At 40.1% G+C, this 20,127-nt stretch overlaps 1 protein-coding gene across 1 annotated transcript in view; it reads left to right on the forward strand.

The window, feature by feature from the left end:
• Nucleotides 1-20,127, forward strand: part of DNTT (DNA nucleotidylexotransferase) — a 212,697-nt gene that overhangs the window by 40,736 nt on the left and 151,834 nt on the right. The window contains exon 3 of the mRNA XM_018558898.1: nucleotides 5,067-5,183. Within this exon, the coding sequence (XP_018414400.1) occupies nucleotides 5,067-5,183 (117 nt within the window). The remainder of the gene's footprint in view (nucleotides 1-5,066; nucleotides 5,184-20,127) is intronic.

A 20,127-nucleotide genomic window follows, 5' to 3' on the forward strand; every position in this document is an offset into this window, starting at 1 on the left:
AAAAAAAAAAAAAAAAGACAACAGAGCAGGGGAAGGTTTACTCAGAGCAAAACTTTCCGGGAGAGTTTTTTTTTTGTATTTCTTTTTATTTTGACGGCAGCAGAACCGCCCGGCCAATAGAAAACAGTTGGGCGGAGCTAGCTGTCACTGCTAGATCCACACAATTGTTTTCTATTCTTTTTTCTCTACTTTTTAAACTATTTTTCTATTCTGCTTGATACCACAGAGGTATCGAGCAGGATTGCCGAGCCGAACCACTTTGGTATTTGGCGGATAGGTAATTTTGAAGAGAATTTTCCTGAAACCTGGACTTAGTTTCAAGGCAAGGGTGGTCAACTATGGCCCTCCACCTGTGCTTTAGCTACAATCCCAACATGCCTCTGCAAGTCATGCCTATAACTGTCAGCCTTGCAATGCCTCATGGGAACTTCAGTTCCCCAGCAGCTGGAGGCCAGAGTTGCCCACCCCTGCTCTAGTGGGTCTCAGGGTAGCAGAAGTCTGTTGAAATATCCTCAATCCACTGGCATTACTCTCCCATTGAAGGTGTTTTTACACTTTCCTGCTGATAGATTAAACCCTCAATAAAATCTATATAGCCAACCATTATAAATCAGACGTTTTCTTCTGTCTACTGCTGCTACATGTTTTTGCAGTCTGTTGTGTAGTCACTATTTTAATATAAGTGGTTATCTTTTACAACTTTGCTCTCTAGCTATGACCTAGACTTTTCAGAATACAGATGCACTATTTCAAACAAGTTTTCTCTGTTTTTAAAGGTCACCTTTTATTTACTGGCACATGATTGACCATTAGTGTTCAGCACAGTCATATTCCTGAAGGTTAGATGAGTTATTATTTTAATTATTTTTCTCGGAATAGGTAGCTATTTATACTGTTTTACTTGATTTTTGCTAAATTTTCATTGTTGAATATGGACAGAAACGATATACAGCAATGAGTAATAGCTATATTACTCAGCCCTCAAGTGCTCCTTTAGGAGCCTTTGTTATTTCCCCGTTATTATGTGCAAAAAAATACTAACGTCCTGATTTTCAACGTGATTAACTTGACTTTCATCAAAATTCACGGAAAGCACATTGTATTTTGAATCAAGATTACAATTACAGCTCAGAAAAACTCAACTTTGGACTCCTGGCAATGTCATATGGCGTGATGTCACTTTGGGTTACATATCTGGTCAGCTAATCTAGGGCCCAAATTGGGGTTGACATAGCAATCAATGTTTTAAGTTTTAGGATCCCGGGAATGCCATGTATGATGTAGTATGATGTCACTGTAGGGTGCATATTTGGTCACATAACTTTAACTTAAAGTCTAATTAAAGCCACCTTTTAATCTCTGAATAGTTATGTACCATGCATGTTTAAATTTGTGACTGATTTTTGCTTGCAAATGCTGTCAAATACCTTTCCCTACCTTCACACTCAGTTGCCTGTATTGGCAGAGCTTAGTAACAGCCACACCCATCAGCACAAGCCCCCAACACAGACTAGAGGAGTTGGTGTTTCTAACTAGGTCTGCTACTGAGAGCAGGAGGTCTTAACTTGGTGCCTATTTAACTGTACATTCATATCCTGCATAGCTGCTATGTAAGGTGGAACTAGGAAAAAGAGCATGTAAATAAATAATCTGTCTGACTGAAGATATATATTTCTGTGTGACTTAAATTGGCCTGTAAAGCTAAATGCCAGACATATGAAAAACACCAGTCAATGCAGTTATGTTTGCATTTAACAATCATTAACTGCATTGTTAAAAATTAGGAGAGGGAGGGTCAGCACTCAGCCAATGAGGCACCATTGTAGTGCACATGTGCTGACAGAGGAACAGAGCATAGAGAGCAGAGAGTCTGGCTGCACTGTTTGGCAGGACTGTGTCACAAAAATGGCTAAACATAATTGCAAACCTTTTTGGCATTAAAAACCATCTCCTACTTTTTATTTCAACTGTGTGTTTAGCTGCGTGTCTAAAGTTCAGTCCTAAACTGAACCCTGGGCTGGAGAAAAAACCCTCGCAGTGTGGCTACCCTGCACTGCAAAGGTTAAACGCTAATTACGTCTAGGGGGGAGGAGAGGAGGTTGTTTTACTTATCTTATCCCCCACACTGGCAGGTTTCATAGCACTCTCTTCTTAGGTACAATGTCTGTGATGAGATTAACATAGGTTTTTACATGTGAAGTTGTTGGGATCCCTTCCATTTTAGTAAGCACTCCTTTTTTAGAAAGATTTTCATTTTAGTAAGATTTCCTTTATGAAATAAAATAACAGTAGTCATACTAGCTGTTTAAGGTGTTGATATAAAGCAAGTAATATATGCAAAATATGCAAATATGACAGGAGCTAAGCTACAGAGAGACCGGGAAGTGTAAGCCTGAGTGGGGATTCATGTGGTCTGGACAGCAGCTGGCGATACCTACAGGATTTTAAGCAGAATTTAAATTAGGAGCAGGTCTATGTGCATAGTGCAGTGTACTTGGAAACGGAAGCGTGTTTTAAACTATTATTTTTATAAAGTTTATCCATGATTTTACGCAATGTTTTGCCTATTGCATTCCTTCTGACCACAGCACTGAGGAATGCAGACTGATAGCTAAGCTCTGATTGACCAAACTGATGTACATTAGTTGTGGTCTTTAGACCAAGGTGAGCAATAGCCCCAGGAAAGTGTGAGAGTACAGAGGTTGTGGACGTGGTTGAGGAAGTGGTGTTTTGTGGATGTTGAAAGTTGAAGAGCACAGCAGTCTTGATAGGTGAATTACAACACAGAAGATATATAGGGTTATTCACAAAGCTGCCGAAGGCAGCCGAGAGAATAACCCAGCCGAAGTGAACAGAGGCGAACTACGTTCAGCTATTCACTCCGGCTCAGTTTGCTGATTTCAGCCGTACGTCGGCTGAAATCAGATGCACATACAGCAGCCCTTTGGTTCGACTGAACCAAAGGGATCAGGCGGCCGAGACGAGCCGAAGGATCAGATGAAGCAATGGCTGGATCCTTCCGCTCTTTAGTGAATAACCCCCATAGTTTAATTTTCAAGTTGAAGAGGGGTGGCCACAGGGGTTGAGAGACAGGAACACCACAACACGGAGGATTCATTTGTGGTTGCAGTGTGACTGGAGTTTAGCACAGAATCGGGAGAATTGTGGATGTTTGCATGGAACAATGGACAAGAGTTTCAAGTGAATGGTTTTGCATATATGATTTTTAATCTAATTTATATCATGCCAGAAGTGTGGGAATTTCACACTGTATAATAATTGTATAGAAGAGGCGGTATATAAAGTTTCAATATACAGTACTGTGCACAAGTTTTAGGCAGGTGTGAAAAAATGTTGTAAAGTAAGAATACTTTCATAAATAAAATTGTTAAGAGTTTATTTTTATCAATTAACAAAATGGAAAGTAAATAAACAGAAGGAAAATATAAATCAAATCAATATTTGGTGTGACCACCCTTTGCCTTCAAAACAGCTTCTATTAAAATATTCTTCTAGGTACACTTGCACACAGTTTTTGAAGAAACTTGGCAGGTAGGTTGTTCCAAACATCTTGGAGAGCTACCCACAGATCTTCTGTGGATGTAAGCTGCCTCAAATCCTTCTGTCTCTGTGTAATGCCAGACAGACTCAGTGATGTTGAGATCAGGGCTCTGTGGAAGTCAAACCATTACTTCCAGGACCAGGACTCATTGTTCTTCTTTACACTGAAGATAGTCTTTAATATCCATGGCTGTATATTTGGGGTCGTTGTCCTGCTGCAGAATAAATTTGGGGCCAATCACCTGACTCCCTGATGGTATGGCATGATGGATAAGTATCTGCTTGTATTTCTCAGCATTAAGGGCACCATTGATCCTGACCTAATCTCCAACTCCATTTGCAAAAATTCAGCCCCAGACTTGCAAGGAATCTCCACCATGCTTCACTATTGGCTGCATATACTCATTATTGTACTGCTCTCCAGCCCTTCGGTGAACAAACTGTCTCCTGCTACAGCCAGATAGTTCAAATTTTGACTAATCAGTCCAGAGCACCTGCTGTGTTTATTTTTGTTAAAATATATAAATTTAGCAGTGTCAGTGTGCGTCAGTTAACTTGAGCCATGTCAGTATGCTTGTGATGCCATGTGTATCTGATGTCAATAAAAGGACGGATTGATGCATGGGACCTTGGTGTGCGGGCGACTACTTCTTTACACTTGAATCTGTGTGGCGCCATCCCCTTCTCACCCAGCACCCTTCCAGTATATCACTAAGGGATTACAGTCTGCAGTGCAATGGGACACTTGTAAATAGTTAACTTGACTATAACTCTATGACCATTTTGTCAGTTTGACAGTAGGGGGGTGGTATGAGAATTAGGAACATGCACGGGTATACATTGGAAGTTCTCTGCTGATAGTTAATTAACAGTTTTATGGCACAATCCATTATGCGTAAAGACTTAAAAAGAAGTATTGTGGTCAGTAAATTGTTAATCTGCTGCTCCTCCATACAGTACAGTGTGTGAGAGTTGTCAACCTAGGACAGAAAGTGTGTTACTGGCCATATCACCAGGTAAAAAAAAAGGAAAACAACCTGAAAAAGGAAAACTAACAGTCACCATATATAAGGTTTGGTAAGCTTCAACATATTCCATTTTTGTTTTTGGGTTTAGATACACTTTAACTTTTTCTTTACTGGGGATGATAGATTTATTCTGAAAAAAAATAGGACACTGTAAAAAAAGTTCCTTGCATACATTAGACATCACAAGTCTTCTCATCTAGCACGTCACCTTTCTAAAGCTTCGACATAAATATATTTAAGGGCAATCAGAGCTGATTGTTCTTTTGCACATGTGAAGTTAATTGCACAAAATTGCAAACCTCCTCTGACCACAGGGATCATAATTGGAGGATATTCTTTTTAACAGATTCATGCATCCTGCGCTCAGTGTAAAACAGACGTCTGTAAATTTATTTTAAAAGAACGTGATGGGGGGCTGTTATAAATATCTGCTTTATCTAACATTGCTGTTGTCCTTGTATGTATTTTTCACTTCAGGTGCAAGAAGATTGCCCTGCCAGTTTCAATATGCCAGTCTCTTCATCATGTGTCCGTGTGTCTCCATATGCGTGTCAGAGACGGACGCCGCTTCAGGACATCAACCGAATATTCACGGTAATAATTACTGGCTACATAGGCATCAAATCCACTTGCTAAAATAATGATACACCAGGCAGTGGCGCGGAAGAAAGCGAACTCTAGGGTCAGTTTTATGGCGGTGAAAAGGGACTTTCATTGCAATTTTTTCAATCTCGTCTCAGCTGCAAGCATGGGCTGGCACTGACAAAAATAGTCAAGTTAATTGCATATAGCTTATGCTGGATTTTTCCAAACACTCAGGAATCAATAGCGAAAATGATTTCTGCATTCTACAACTACTAGCTATTTATCATGTTCAATGCAACATGTATTTTGAAAGGATTATTTTACAATGACAGAAATTTGAAAGTTGACTTCATTCTCAGTTGGCTTTAATCTGGGTACACTTGCTTTCAACACATCAACTTTCCAAATGACATTTAAATTCAATCTATAGAGCGATAATATTCTCGTGTTTTGTTCCCCTGGTGGTTCCACCGCATTCAAATGCTCTTAGATCCATAGGTGATGTTCCTCTCTAGAAACATCAAATGCATTTTCTTGTCAAACATATACTTACTGGAGCTATCTGACTCATTTTACTGTTATTGAGTTCTCGAGGAAGGCAATGGTTCAGCTGTGGATAATCTCCGAGATTACTTCTTTAAGGTGTCCCAGTGTTCGACGCTTGGCAAGGCTTGTAGCTAAGTCGTTTATGCTTGCGATGCAAAGCTGGAACACGCTCTGCGTAGTGGGATATTGAGGTCACAGCATGCATGACTTGCTCCGCAAATAAAAACAGATTTATGTGGACAAGTGCAATTTTCCTATTTTCTGGTACTTTGTGTGCATACACCTAAAGTGGTTTAGTTTATTAGCCAATTGCACATCAAATGCTTTGTGTTGGCATATGAAAGACCATATCTGAAAGGTACATGGCTGTCTTGTTGAAGACAGAATGTATTATCAATGAATACGCACTCAGCCAACCTTTGAAAAACTGTGGAGGTAAGAAAAATTGGAGGGACTTAATATGTGCTGCCTTACACTATGTTCATAAATGAACCATAATGGTTATATCTAGTAAACCTATTATTATATTATTAGAATGTACATTTTATAATATTAGAATGCAAATAATAATAATAATTATGGATGCACCGATACCAAGTACCGCACTCGGTACAAGTACAAGTAAAGATACTTTTCGAGCTCCAAGACTAGATTAAAGAAAAATTCAAAAGTTAGGAGGCAGCTGTCATTTGTAAGGAGCACACGGAGCTCCTGGGATTTGTACATCTCTGTTTTAATGTATGATTTTGTTTTTATAAATAAAGGGATGCACCGATACAATTTTTGCAAGTACAAGTACTGATACATTTTTGTTTATTGTCATGTGACAGTTTTTCTAAAACATTACAGACTAATGATTTCAGGACAGTGGTGGAGCGCCAGAGCCAGGTCCCAGCTGCCACCTCTGCAACCCTGGTAGTTCTCATAATAAATGCCAAGTATCGGTGCATCCCTAAATAATAATAATAATAAAAATTATTAAAAATAGGCATGTAGTATTTTTTTATTAAAATCTCTTTTTGTATTTCAGTGAATTCTGTAATCAGCAGTGGACTATACCAAGACTAATAGGAGTGTTTCTCAAAGAGCAGAGTGTATTTTACCTGCCACATGTTGCATAAGCTTGCTCCAGCAGGATGTGGTAGAAATATATGATTCTATTAAGGATATTTGATAGCTTGGCCTATAGGTAGGTCTGGGGAACATTCTGAAGCATTCTAAGAGACCTGTTAAATATCTGAGCCACTTCCTATTTTGTCTCTTTCCTATTGGGCTTTTGCCTTGTGAGGATTTCAGTTTGGAAGGCAGTCTTTCCTAGGCCTTTGGCCTACACATATGAAAAAACGCATGGATCTCCTGGGAAAAAAACCTTGAAGGTGTTAGTTGCTTGAAGAAAAGAGTATAAGGCCTAGGGATAGCTATGCTTCAGTAGGAAGTTATAGTTATATACAGGAGCCTTTCAATGCTGTCAATCCTTGGATACCACTTGAATCTAAAGCTGGTCATACACTTGCAGATTTCTGAATGAAAGATCTTTCTTTACCACACGATAATGCCATCAGACACTTGACAAATTAAATTTTGATTTATTTTACATTTGATTTTGAAACAAACAGGATTTCCCAAATGAAAACCACATTCACTGTTAAAATGTTGTTCTTTTGAGAAAATGTTTCTATCCTGCTCCTTCAACTTTTTTTCTTCACTACGGCCTAAATGATCCGTCGAATTGACCCCATAAACTAATAAAAAGTTATTTTGTACAAACATTCATTTGGAAATCGATTATTAAATGACAAGATGAAATCACCATAAAGACTCAGAAGGATTCCAAACTGCACAGTCTATGATCTTGAAGGTAACCATCAGAGACTTTAAGGAAAGATATAGAAGAGATGATAGCTTAGTGTAACATTTGAAAACCAGTGTACTTGGAGCTATTCGGATCAGTTTCTTAACCTCCTTCCAATATTGTTTATGCAATAAACCTTTTTTTCTATTTTGAAGTCTACTGAAGTGAGTGGCGCCCATCATTCTCTCTTCAGAGAAAAGAACCACATCTACTTCTGGGACTTTACTGCCATTAAATAGACTTACAGCATTCTCAATGTAGCTGTTTGATAGCTGAAGATCAATATTCAGGTGTAACATCTGAAGATTAGTACAAATAGGAATAGTACAAATAGTTTTGTTTGCTTCCATGTTTGCTTTGATGAAGTTAAAGCTATGAAACGGGTTAGCGATGTAGCATGGTGACACTTTGAATCTTGAACCTGTGTTATACTGGGTACATGGAATGCCCTAAATGAGGATACTGGGTGAGATCTTTTTATATATTGCACTTTATGGAGATTTGGCAGAAGTACTCTATATGAAGTAGCTATCATGATGATTACACATGCAAGTGGTGTATACAGCTGCAGGACCCTATTTTTGAAACAATTTTAGGGACCATCAGCCCGCATCAGTGCAGAGTTGTGTATCAGGGTAATTCATAGTGGAAACATCCCAAGACACACAACGGCACTGGGATCAAATACAATGGATCAGAATATCAACCAATATGAACATACATGTTTGTGCACATCGATATGATCCTTACATGATTACCAGTATTTTCCTTATGGGTTCCCTATTCATTATTTATCGCAGTGCACCAGTATATATCCTGTCCTTTGGATGGGAGCTGTAATGTCACATCAACTATCTCTGTTCATTTGGATCTGCTGCTACCGAGATCTTTGACATATTCGGTACCACGTATGTTCTTAGACTGTGTTCATATCCTGGAGCTACAATATCATGGTACTCACAGGGGTTTCAGCCACGATGGACTTGCAAGTTTATATACTTGGAGATTTTACATATTACCAATGAGACCCACTCGGTATTATATATGATGGTTTTAGCTGGTGCTATTATGGTGGATTACTTGTATATATTGTGGCAGTGCGTGGCAATGCCACTATGTAGAGTGGAAAAAGGGTCACCCAGGACTCTCAGCCAGAGGGGCTGAGCGGCTCCAGGAAAGTACTGTTACCAGGAAAGAGCTGGTTTTACAACTCATTCCGGGTTTTCTGGATTATAGTTGGGATCCTGGAGCCGGGAGATTTCTAAGAGAACTGGGTGGGAAGAAACCTCCATTCCTGAGTCCGGGCTTTAGTGGTGACCAGCACCAAATGATGGAAGAAGTCATAAGCGAGTGGATGCGTCCTTAATGCGCTACCATTTGGAGCGAATTCTCACAATCTGCACATATTTCTTGTCGGATGTATTGTATTTCATAAAGATCAGATTTCACAATTTCCATTGATGTCCAAACAAGAGGGAACTTTTATGATTATTATACAAATAGAAGAATGCAGATAACAGCTGATTTCTGAATTACCTGCGGCACTGAAGCCAGAACGCCAGGACCACAGCCAGGAGACTAGTAGTTTTGGACAGAGATCAGCAATAACGGACCCTATATATCTCTTTTGTTCAGTTTACTTCAGAGTGAATGTTTCCTTTCCCCATTGGAAACTGGACAGATGTTCTAAGCCTTTCCCATGCAGCTAATAAAGTGTTTTATTGCTTTTTGTATCTTAGGGCTCATGCACACAGGCCTGTTCTAGAGCAAATACAGACATATTTACATGCAGCGTATAATACAAAGGCCCAGGTGACCGCAGCCCCCACATAAGGGTCCGGGTGACCACAGCCCCTGCAGAAGGGCCCGGGTGACCACAGCCCCCGAATAAGGGCCCGGGTCACAACAGCCTCCACATAGGGGCCCGAGTGACCACAGCCCCGAATAAGGGCCCGGATGACCCATCCCCCAAAAGGGCCCGGGTGACCCAAACCCAAATAAGTGCCCAGGTGACCACAGCCCCTGAATAAGAGCCCAGGTGACCACAGCCCCCGAATAAGGGCCCGGGTGACAACAGCCCCCGAATGATGGCCCGGGTGACCACAGCCCCCGATTAAGGGCACGCTTGACCACAGCCCCGAATAAGGGCCCGGGTGACAACAGCCTCCACATAGGGGCCCGAGTGACCACAGCCCCGAATAAGGGCCCGGGTGACCCATCCCCCAAAAAGGGCCCGGGTGACCCATCCCCCAAATAAGGGCCCAGGTGACCACAGCCCCTGAATAAGAGCCCAGGTGACCACAGCCCCCGAATAAGGGCCCGGGTGACAACAGCCCCCGAATGATGGCCCGGGTGACCACAGCCCCCGAATAAGGGCCCGGTTGACCACAGCCCCCACATAAGGGAATGGGTGACCACAGCCCCCACATAAGAGCCCTGGTGACCACAGCCCCCGCATAATGGCCCAGGTGACCACAGCTCCCACATAAGAGCCTGGGTGACCACAGCCCTGATTAAGGACCCGGTTGACTACAGCCCCCAAATAAGGGCCCGGGTGACCACAACCCCCACATAAGGGCCCGGGTGACCACAGCCCCCACATAAGGGCCGGGTGACCACAGCCCCCACATAAGGGCCGGGTGACCACAGCCCCCACATAAGGGCCTGGGTGACAAAAGACCTGGGAGCTGCAGCTGCAGCTGCTGCAGTTTTCTGTCTACAGCAATGTATGGACAAAAGGTCTGTAAACCCTTAAATTTTGCATGGAACACTTCCTGTTCCAGTAGCTACACAGAAAGCGATGGGAGACTACTTTAGTGTAGACACAAGAATAAAACCTGACAGATCTTCTCACTTTCACTACTTTATCCAAACCAAAAGAGAAGAAAATAATGCAGGAGTTTTATGGAAACTCCTATGATTCAGTGTTTTGAAGCAAACAATGAAACAACATGGTATTGCACACTAATCAAAACAATACATAACTGAGATTAGAAAATGGAAAGGCGCAGAAAGCAAGATAGAACACAAATAAGCAAATTATAAACAAGCTGACAGTACAATCTATGAAAGCAGTTGCAGATAATAAAAGCGATTTGTTCTTGAATAATACATTTCAAAATACAGGCAAAACCACAATCTCCAAATTTTAATCAAATGCTTTCCATAAAAACAGTACGTCCTTTCTAATTGAAGGGTGACTCCAGTACTTCTTCTTGATCAGCTGCCCACCTCCAGCCTGCTAATTGGTCAGTAAGTGAGCGTTGTCACACTCTTGTATCATAGGGTTGCCACCTTTTCTTCAAGCGCAACCCATACACTCTAGCGACGTGTGGACATTTTTTTGGGAGAATGAGTTGCGGCTTATTCATATGTAAATAGCTCCACCCATTCATATACTAATATCACAGTCAAGACTATTTTAAGTGGGGAGCCAGTAGCCCCTATCTTCATTTTGGTTGCCCCTGTCTGCCTGACATCTTGTGTTCGGGTTTCTGCTGCCATGAAACCCAGACACAGCATTAAAAACCCGGACTGTCCGGGTCAATCCTGGACGGGTGGCAACCCTAATGTACTATCCCCTCCTGTACGCAACTTGATAGTGTTAGATTGAGAGCCCTGTACAATGCAATAGAGCCTCAGGAGGCCACAGTGTTGGCTCTCGCTATCTTAGTCTCCGAGTCCAGGGTAATACTGGAAGCAATTACAAAGATAGGTAGATACCTGTTGTATTTAAAGCAAACCTGTCAAACACACTGACAATTAAAACTGAAAATATTAATTTTTGTTAAGGGTAACATCTAGTTATATCTTTTTTTTTATAGTACGATCAGTTTGAATTGCCCAGGTTTGTGATAGGTTCACTTTAAAATACATTTGGGGGGAGTTATCAAACCAGCCACGTAGTAAAGCAATAGTAAACATTAGCAATGTGATAGATAATGGACAGATTGGATGTAAGATTGCAGTTTTTGCTATAAAACTCCTGCCTGTGCTGCTCAGAACTAGCACTATGGCAATAAAATACATGTCCCTGACCACTTCGTTTTTATCTTTGCGTTAGAAATGTATAGTGCTTTCTTATATATTTTATTTATTTATTATGGTCAGGTCAAAAATATAAACTTGTTACATTTCTGGCAAAATCTGGTAAATATCAAATATTGCATATGAATATTTTGTATTCTCATTTTTAGCCAGTACGTGAAGCATTAGGCTCCTTCTCATGTTATCCTGGCTATCCCTATCTGTTTTGTTGCAAATAGCTCAAGAAATGTACACATAAAACTGTGAGTCAGATCAGTGACTCTCCCACCACGCCTGGCCCTTTTATAGGCTATTAAAGCAGAACTCCAGCTAAATATAAAAGAACAATCAATTAGACGATTAAAAGATAATACAAAAAATAGCTTTTGCTGCAATATTAGCCTTCAGTCCACAAATGAACTCTGCAAGTCATTTTATTGCTACTCAATGTCCTCAGTCTGATAGCCAGCATCATTCAACCCACTTCCTATGTGCTCAGGCTGTCCTGGAGCTGCCCCAACCTGTGACTGGAAAGTGAAAAACAATGATAAATTCATCTCTCTTCATGAATGAAGACTAAAAAGAACACCAGGCAAACATCTGAAAACCTTTATCAATCTGAATCCCCCTTTATCAAGGCTTCAGCAACCTTCAATACGCCCTATTGAAGGTTGATTTCTGACCCCCTAAAGGCATTGGCTGTGCATACCTTCTTGTCCTCACTTGTGAAGCCAATAAAGGTTTTGGACTCTTGAGATGATTGTCTGGTGCTCTTTTTAGCCTTCATTTATGTGCATTTCTCATTCTTGGCATCCTCTCCATCTGGAGGGCCCCCACTGCCAGAACTGAGCCATCAGGCCCAAATATTTCTCCTTTTCGACTAGGGTATTTCATGGTCCATCACCTCATCCCCACTACCCCTTGGAGCTCATCTCTCTGTCACTCTGCTTTCTCTTTCCATCAGCATGCTTCTTGTCACCACATGAACCAATTGTCTCTTCCTACTGCTTCTTCTTTTGACACTCCAGCCCTGATGTACAGGGACTGCAAGAGAAGATACCAAGCCAAATGCAGGTATTTACATTGCTTGCATTTAAAAAATATGATGCATTATAGTTGAAGTAAAGTCAGTAACATAAAAAAATCACTGGAAGATCAAGATTTTTGGAGAAGAGGCATGCAAAGTCTCTTCTGGCAAAAAAAATTCCTCTCTCCCCCAGCAATTTTAAAATGTTGTGCAGTGCATGCGCTGTGCAGTATACACACTCATCTGATTCACAGCATCTCTAAGATGCATTGAATGGGCCGGATGCCAGAGAGGATGTTTTTCCATGTGTAGAAGTAATATCATCAGTGGCCACGCAATGGGTGAAAAGGATTCCTGAGACTCAAAAGCGTTAGCATTGGTAGGGGAGAGAGCGGGGGACAGAAGATCAATCGGACAGCGCTGGAGAAGGCCACACCTAATTTACAAGGGGGTAATTAGGGCAAAAAGTAATTTAAAGAGCTGCATTACTTTGTGTGTTTTATCTGCCTAGAGTTCAGCTTTATGACAGCTTCTTCCAGAATCTCACCTCAGAACTGCAACCTCAGCACTGATGGTGACCACCAAAAATCCTAAAAAGAGTATCTTCATTCACATGTGTCTACACCAGGAAGGGCAGCTGTTCAGAAGCGGATAGGGAAGTCCTCTAGTACATGCAAAGAGATGATAGAAACAGCGCCTTAAAACAAAATATATAAATCCGACTTCCATTCTACTCATATGTTCAGTTCAAATAACATCCGCAAACAATTCCACAGTCAAGGACACAAGTACAGAACAGAGAAGATGTGACGATGGACAATAGCTAATTAGCTAACTTGTCATTGACTATGGAATCGTTTGCTGATGTTATTTGAACCGAACATGTGAGTAGAATGGAAGTCTGGTTTAGATATTTTGTTTTAATAAATGGTATCACATGGCGCTGTACCTTTCATCTCTTCCAGAATTTCAATTAGACAAAAAAGCCTACGAGTAAGAAGAGCTGTGCTCTCTCTTAAAAAAACCCATAGTATTCTATACATTCTATTTTACATGTTTATTTGTATAGTGAAAACTAAATGTAAAATCAGTTTACAAACACGTATATATAAAAACATAACTAAAATATAATTGGCCCCAAACTATAATTGCTTCTCTGCTTTTTTTTCCGGATATTATTTATTTGGTTTTTTTTCCCCTTCCATACATTGTGAACATTGACAATAAAGCCACAGCCGAAAACAACTAACAAAGCAAAAACAAGAAAAAAACAGAAAAAAAAACCCAGAACCTAAGGACAACAACAGTACAATCCCTATCTGCAGTCCCTACTTTTCTATCTATCATTATTCTATTTACTATTGCCCATTTATTTCCCTTTTCTTCCACTTATAATATTATATTTTGTCCTCTTAATCCAGGAGGTCTCAAGTTCGATTAATATTCATATTTTCAATCCACCTATTCCAAATTCCCTGAAATTTACCTGAGTGGCCCATCATCCTGTAAGTATGTTCTTCAAACCAAACATATTTACTAGTCTCAGTTTTCCATTCTTCAATTGTAGGGAGATACTCCAAAGTCCATTTGACTGCTATTAATCTTCTAGCCAGAAACAGTAGCCTTTTTATTGCTAAAGTGCTGTTATTATCTAGATAGTCAGAGTTGAAACCTCCTAGAATACATGTTAATGGGTTAATATCCACTATATTTCCATATATTCTATTTAAACATTCAATCACCCCTATCCAGTACCTTTTTAATTTTGGACATCTCCATAATAAATGAATAAGTGTGCCTTCCTGATGCTTGCATCTCGCACACTTTGGGTCTGTACAGGCCCCTATTTTATATAAAAACTCCAGGATTCTGTACACCCTATGTATAATAAATAATTGGGTTAATCTATGTGATAAAGAAAGAGACACATCTTGCACTCCTTGAAGTACTGTCCTCCATGTTTCCTCATCAATTATGCCTATATCCTCTGTCCGGCGCTCGCTGCATATCAATGGAAATTTCCTTAGTTACTTTTAAAAAAATCAGTGATACACCCGGGAAATTATCCCCTTAGACTTCTTAGCTTTAACTACCTGATCTATCAAGGGAGTTGGAGCAAAGCATGCTGATGGAACCAAAGCTTGCACACTATATTGAAAAAACATTTTATTCTCCAATTGGTATTCTACTCTTAGTTGGTCATATGTCTTAAACACCCCCCCCCCCCCGGAGTATAGTTGCATTAATGAAACTATCCCGAGTTTCTCCCAGTTACAAAAACCCTGTAATTTAATTAATTCAGGTTCAATTGCTTCTCTAAATAAAACTCTGCCCCATAGGTTTGTATAACTGTCTCAGAGCCTTGAATAATTGTTGCAGTTGTTTCCCAGGATTGCAGGTACAGGGTCACACAAAACCTACTACACATTCTTTCCTGAATACGAGGCAGCCAGAACACACTAGAAATGCTCCTGATTCTTGATAAATCTCCCCCACTGAACTTTATTCAATAACTTACTGTTATCTATTACTTTAGTACAGTAGAATCCGTTATTTATGTTTTTCAGGGAACCAATCCTAAATGATGTAAATAGCAAGAAAATATAAAATACATGGAATAAAAAATAATTGCATTTTCAGCAAAATGCGAAACACTTCCCGGTATTATTCAGAAAGCTTTACAAATGTTTATTTTCATTACTATACTGTATATGCAAACAAAACTGTGTGGTGAAATAGTATCTTTAGATTACTTTATAGTGAAATACTTGCCTGCAGAGTTGACAGAAAGAACCCTTTTATCACATCAGAAGTTACCAATAGACTATTCTGTCTCTGGGATCTAAATGCTACTCAGTGGTGTCATAGAATATAGAAGCTTACTGTAAAATTCATAGGCCTCTCATATACTGTATTGTAGGGCAATGATAGTCCAGCAGGAAGTATAGGAGAAAACTGCAGGTGATAAACCTAAATGCGCTATATATAGTACATAAGAGCATCGTTTGTAGAGGAAATGGTTCTATAGAAAATAATACCAATGTGGTACCATAAAGCTGATGTAAATAGTGGGAACTGTGAGAATAAGATGATGTATAATTAGTCCTATAAACGTCCTATACTGTTTTCTCATAAGGTTTTCTGAAGCAGGATCAGAGCCCTAATATACAAATATAGTCTGCACCCCTATCTAACCCTGAACCTATACGTGAGGAAACACGCAAAAAAAACGCTAAGGTGTGAAGCAGGCCTTACTCATAAGCCCGATTTATTCTTATTTTTCTTCAAACCGATCTTTACCTTAAAGCAAAAAATTGACTGAAGATAAATTAAACACAGCACCAATTATTTACCTTGCATCACCTTTTATTAGTAATTTTCATATGCAGTCGTGATTTTGTAAGGCACAGAATGTGTTATTTTATTTTTTTAATCATTTTTATTGAAGGTTAAAAAAATAGAAATCCAACCATAAGTACAAAAGTCATATAGGAGAGATACCAGAAGAAACAATAGATACATGATGAATAGAAAAAGGGGTCATCGCAATGATGTTGAGAAACCCTAAAATGTAAGAAGTGAGCACGTTAGAGGTAGCATAACGAGGATCGACTCCTATATAAAGATATAGTATGTAAATGGTTATAGTAAAATGGGAAGGAGGAAATCCTGTAGACAAAACAGTTAGTAAGAGGTAGCAACAATGCAGGCATGGAATATTTTATCCTGCAGGGCAATTCAAATTTACATTTTGTTGCTCTCTATCAAAGTTTGAGATTTCACATAAAAATCAGTCTAAATTATTTATAATAGCGTAGTCCTCGTGACTGGTAAACACGGATATCTTTCCAGATGCTTTCAAGGATAAAACCTGCCAGTAAATTATTAGAACTTTATGCATGTGTCTTTTTTTTTTAGGTCCACTGAAATGACAGGGAAACGTTCATTCAAGGTTATATTTTACAGACACTATAGGGCCTCCGACCCCCCACTAGTTACAGCCGGGGTCTATAAATGAACACAATTACACCTCCCAGGAACACTATTTAAGACTACTGCAGAATAAACTAATATAAACATCAATCTTAAGTATGGAACAAAAAAGCAATTCTCCGCACACCAACCAATACAGAAAGCTACTTTATTAATTAAAATAAACACTTAAATGTATAAAAGCCCTGTGTCTGCCGCTACCCCAACAGAGACAAAACACTATGCAATTATTTGCAGTGCACAGATGTTTAAGGAGATAGAACGCTTACAAAGCCGGTAACCAACCAGTAAATTATACCTCCCCCAGGGATGTCCACCAGACAAATACACAACTAAAATCATTTCTGAGGGTAAAAATCAGCTGTTAGTAGCTGTACAGACATTTGTAATCAGTATTACATTGAAATGTAGGGGGTTTCTTTAGACCACATTACATTGTGTGCAGTGACACAATCCATACAGCAAAGTTATGTCATGGGCTGGCTTTCATGGCCATTACAGATAGTTAAATGGCATGGAGCAGTACATTTTCTGCCCAATATTATAATCAGTAGTACCATGCAGTCACCAGCAAATAGCTGAGTCTCAGCGCTAGACTAGAATTAAAAACCCACCTTAGAAACACCTCTTGTGTTCATGATGAGACAGTTCTTCTTTTATGCACCTCTCTGTTTAAGTGGTTGCATATTTTGCAGTTTAAATCTGTTACATTGGATGTTATGTGAAGATACTTGAACATGTATTGCCTTCATATAAAACAAAAATGTGAAAAAATATGGTGGCCACTGCAAAACTAGATTAAGGTGAGGGATTGCCTTGGTGAATTCTCCATAATGTAGAATAATTTAAAAATAATAGGGATGTCCGCTATGAGAGTTTGACACCTTCATCATGGCATTCATTATGGAAAACATTAACCCTTTCCGTGCCAAGGACATATGTCGTACGGAGGAACAAAAGTGTTCCCGGCTGGCCAAGGACGTATGACATACGGACCTGGCATTTACAGTTCTGCTATAAGCTCATAAGCCGCTGATGACCGCTATTAACGAAAATACCGGGCGCCCCCCCCCTGCCGGCATCTGGAGTCTCTCATGCCTGCCTGAAGCTGCTCTATGCAGGGATGAGAGACTCCATGGATCCCTGCTGCTGTCCCCCACTTGTAGGGTCCGTGGCAGCGGGGATCAGATGAAAATTGGCTGGCGGGGGCGGAGGGGCGAGCGGCGGCTGGCTGCAATCCAGGAGGGCCGAGCGGTGTTCTGATCGGAGCTGCTGTCATCCTGTAAGTTTCCGGATGACAGTGGCTCTGTAGCGCGGCCGAGCGGGTGATCGTTAAATATCATTGACATTTAACGATCCCTCTGTGCAGAGCAAACCCCGGAGTGATCAGATGATTGTGATTGTGTTTGTAAATAACTGGGGACATATAACACTATTTGTCCCCAGTTATGAATGAACAGGCTGTGATTTACATCACAGCCTGTTCATTCAAGAATTTATGAATGGGGAGTAGCACTCACAATGGAGGCTTCTCCCCATTCATAAACTGCTTGATAGTAAATATTTTACTATCAGCAGTTTCTGAATGGAATGGGAACTGAGTGCTTCCCATTTATTGAGTGCTGAGGCTGCAGAAAAAGAAATTGAGGATTTGGTGTCCTCGATTTCTTTTTCTATTTCAAAAGGGAAATGTCAGGGGTCTGTTTAGACCCCAGAGATTTCACCGTAGCCCCCCCCAACAGTAAAAAAATGAATACAAAATTATTAAAAAATAAATAAAAAATGTAAAAAAATAAAAAATAAATAAAAAAATGTAAAACCAAATACATTTTTTTTAAATAAATAAAAAATGTGTAAAAAAAACTAATAGAAGAGGCACAACCCCTCCCTCCCCCCACATAACATACACATATTGTGGTGAACACCATGCACATGCGCTGCAGTGCGTTGTTAGAACGCATCGCAGTGCATGATTTTTTTAAATTATTTTTTTTCTTTAAAAAAAACATAAAATAAACTGTGGCAGTGCGTGGCAAAGCTATGTGACGCATTGCCATGCGTTGTGATACCTTGTGTTGCAATTAAATATACACCTGTATCATTTTATCACAACACAAACACCAAAACTATTTTTTACATAAGTCGCTTATTTACAGTTTTGTGTACCTTCATTTTTTTACAGTTTCGCAAAAAGGCGCAATTACAAATTTGCTAATATTTGTTATTTATTAACTCAATACAGTTTTATCTTTTAGATTTAGTCAGAAAATAATTTTTTTTGTGCACGGATACTGACTTTGGTGTGTTTTAACAATTGAATTGTGTATTTTTATCGGTTTAATATTAATTTGAGAAACATTTGCGCAATTATCGCAGGGCCTACAAATTTAGTATCACCATCTTTTTATTCTACCGGGCCTGCGCTTTCAGAAAATATATGGTTTGGGGGGTCTTTTACAAACGCTAGCAACGCAGCAGTTGAAAATCAAATCAATAGGAAAAAATTGCAGAAAATTCAAAAATGGCTTGGCCAGCTGATTTGAAAAATGTTCCGGAGGGCTTGGCAGCGAAAGGGTTAAACATGGGGTTTAACAGGGATATAAGAAGACAAAGAGCATAGGTGACATGGCAAAGAAGAGAAAATTAGGGTTTTTGTTGGCTAGCAGAGTGACAAATCCAATAAACTTCACATCAAGAGCAATTATATATAAAAATAGAAGATGTATTAGTTTATCAAAACATCTTTTCAAAAAGAACATTAAACAATGTAATTAGAATATAAAAGAATTTGCCCAATAAGGGAACCTCCTAATTACCCCCTTGGAGTCCCACAGATAGGGTTCAAGTAAACAAAAGCAGGATGTATAGATAACAAATGTAGTACTTCAACTAAATCAACTCTAATATAGAAAAATTCAAGAGTGAACCCTCTGGTGGGACAACCAAAGTAGGTATATGTATAGCAATGACCGTAAGAGTCACGCGATGCTGATGAGGCTCGATGCGTTTCGCGCCAAAGGGCGCTTTGTCAGGAGCAGGAGGTAGTCCCCTCAGTGCGTACTCAGCGGCGGGTGGCTGGAGATGGCCACACAAGCATCGGCGGTCCTCTCTGTCGGTCCTCTCACAGTGGGTGGCTGGAGATGGCCACACAAGCATCGGCGGTCCTCTGTCGGTGGAGATTCTGCCATCAGTTCGTCCTGTCAGCTCCATTGCTGAGGTCCCTCAACACAAAAAAACCCCTCCTTTGGGTTGCTCCTCTAGCAATTATAGGCGCCCTTGATGTGCTCACACCATCCTCCATCTCGGGACTACGGGCTGTTTTCATTGTTTGCTGCTTGTGCTAGGCATCCGCTGAGTACGCACTGAGGGGACTACCTCCTGCTCCTGACAAAGCGCCCTTTGGCGCGAAACGCATCGAGCCTCATCAGCATCGCGTGACTCTTACGGTCATTGCTATACATATACCTACTTTGGTTGTCCCACCAGAGGGTTCACTCTTGAATTTTTCT

The sequence above is a fragment of the Nanorana parkeri genome, unplaced genomic scaffold (genome assembly GCF_000935625.1).
Source record: "Nanorana parkeri isolate BGI_ZX_2015 unplaced genomic scaffold, ASM93562v1 scaffold366, whole genome shotgun sequence".
Lineage (NCBI taxonomy): Eukaryota > Metazoa > Chordata > Amphibia > Anura > Dicroglossidae > Nanorana > Nanorana parkeri.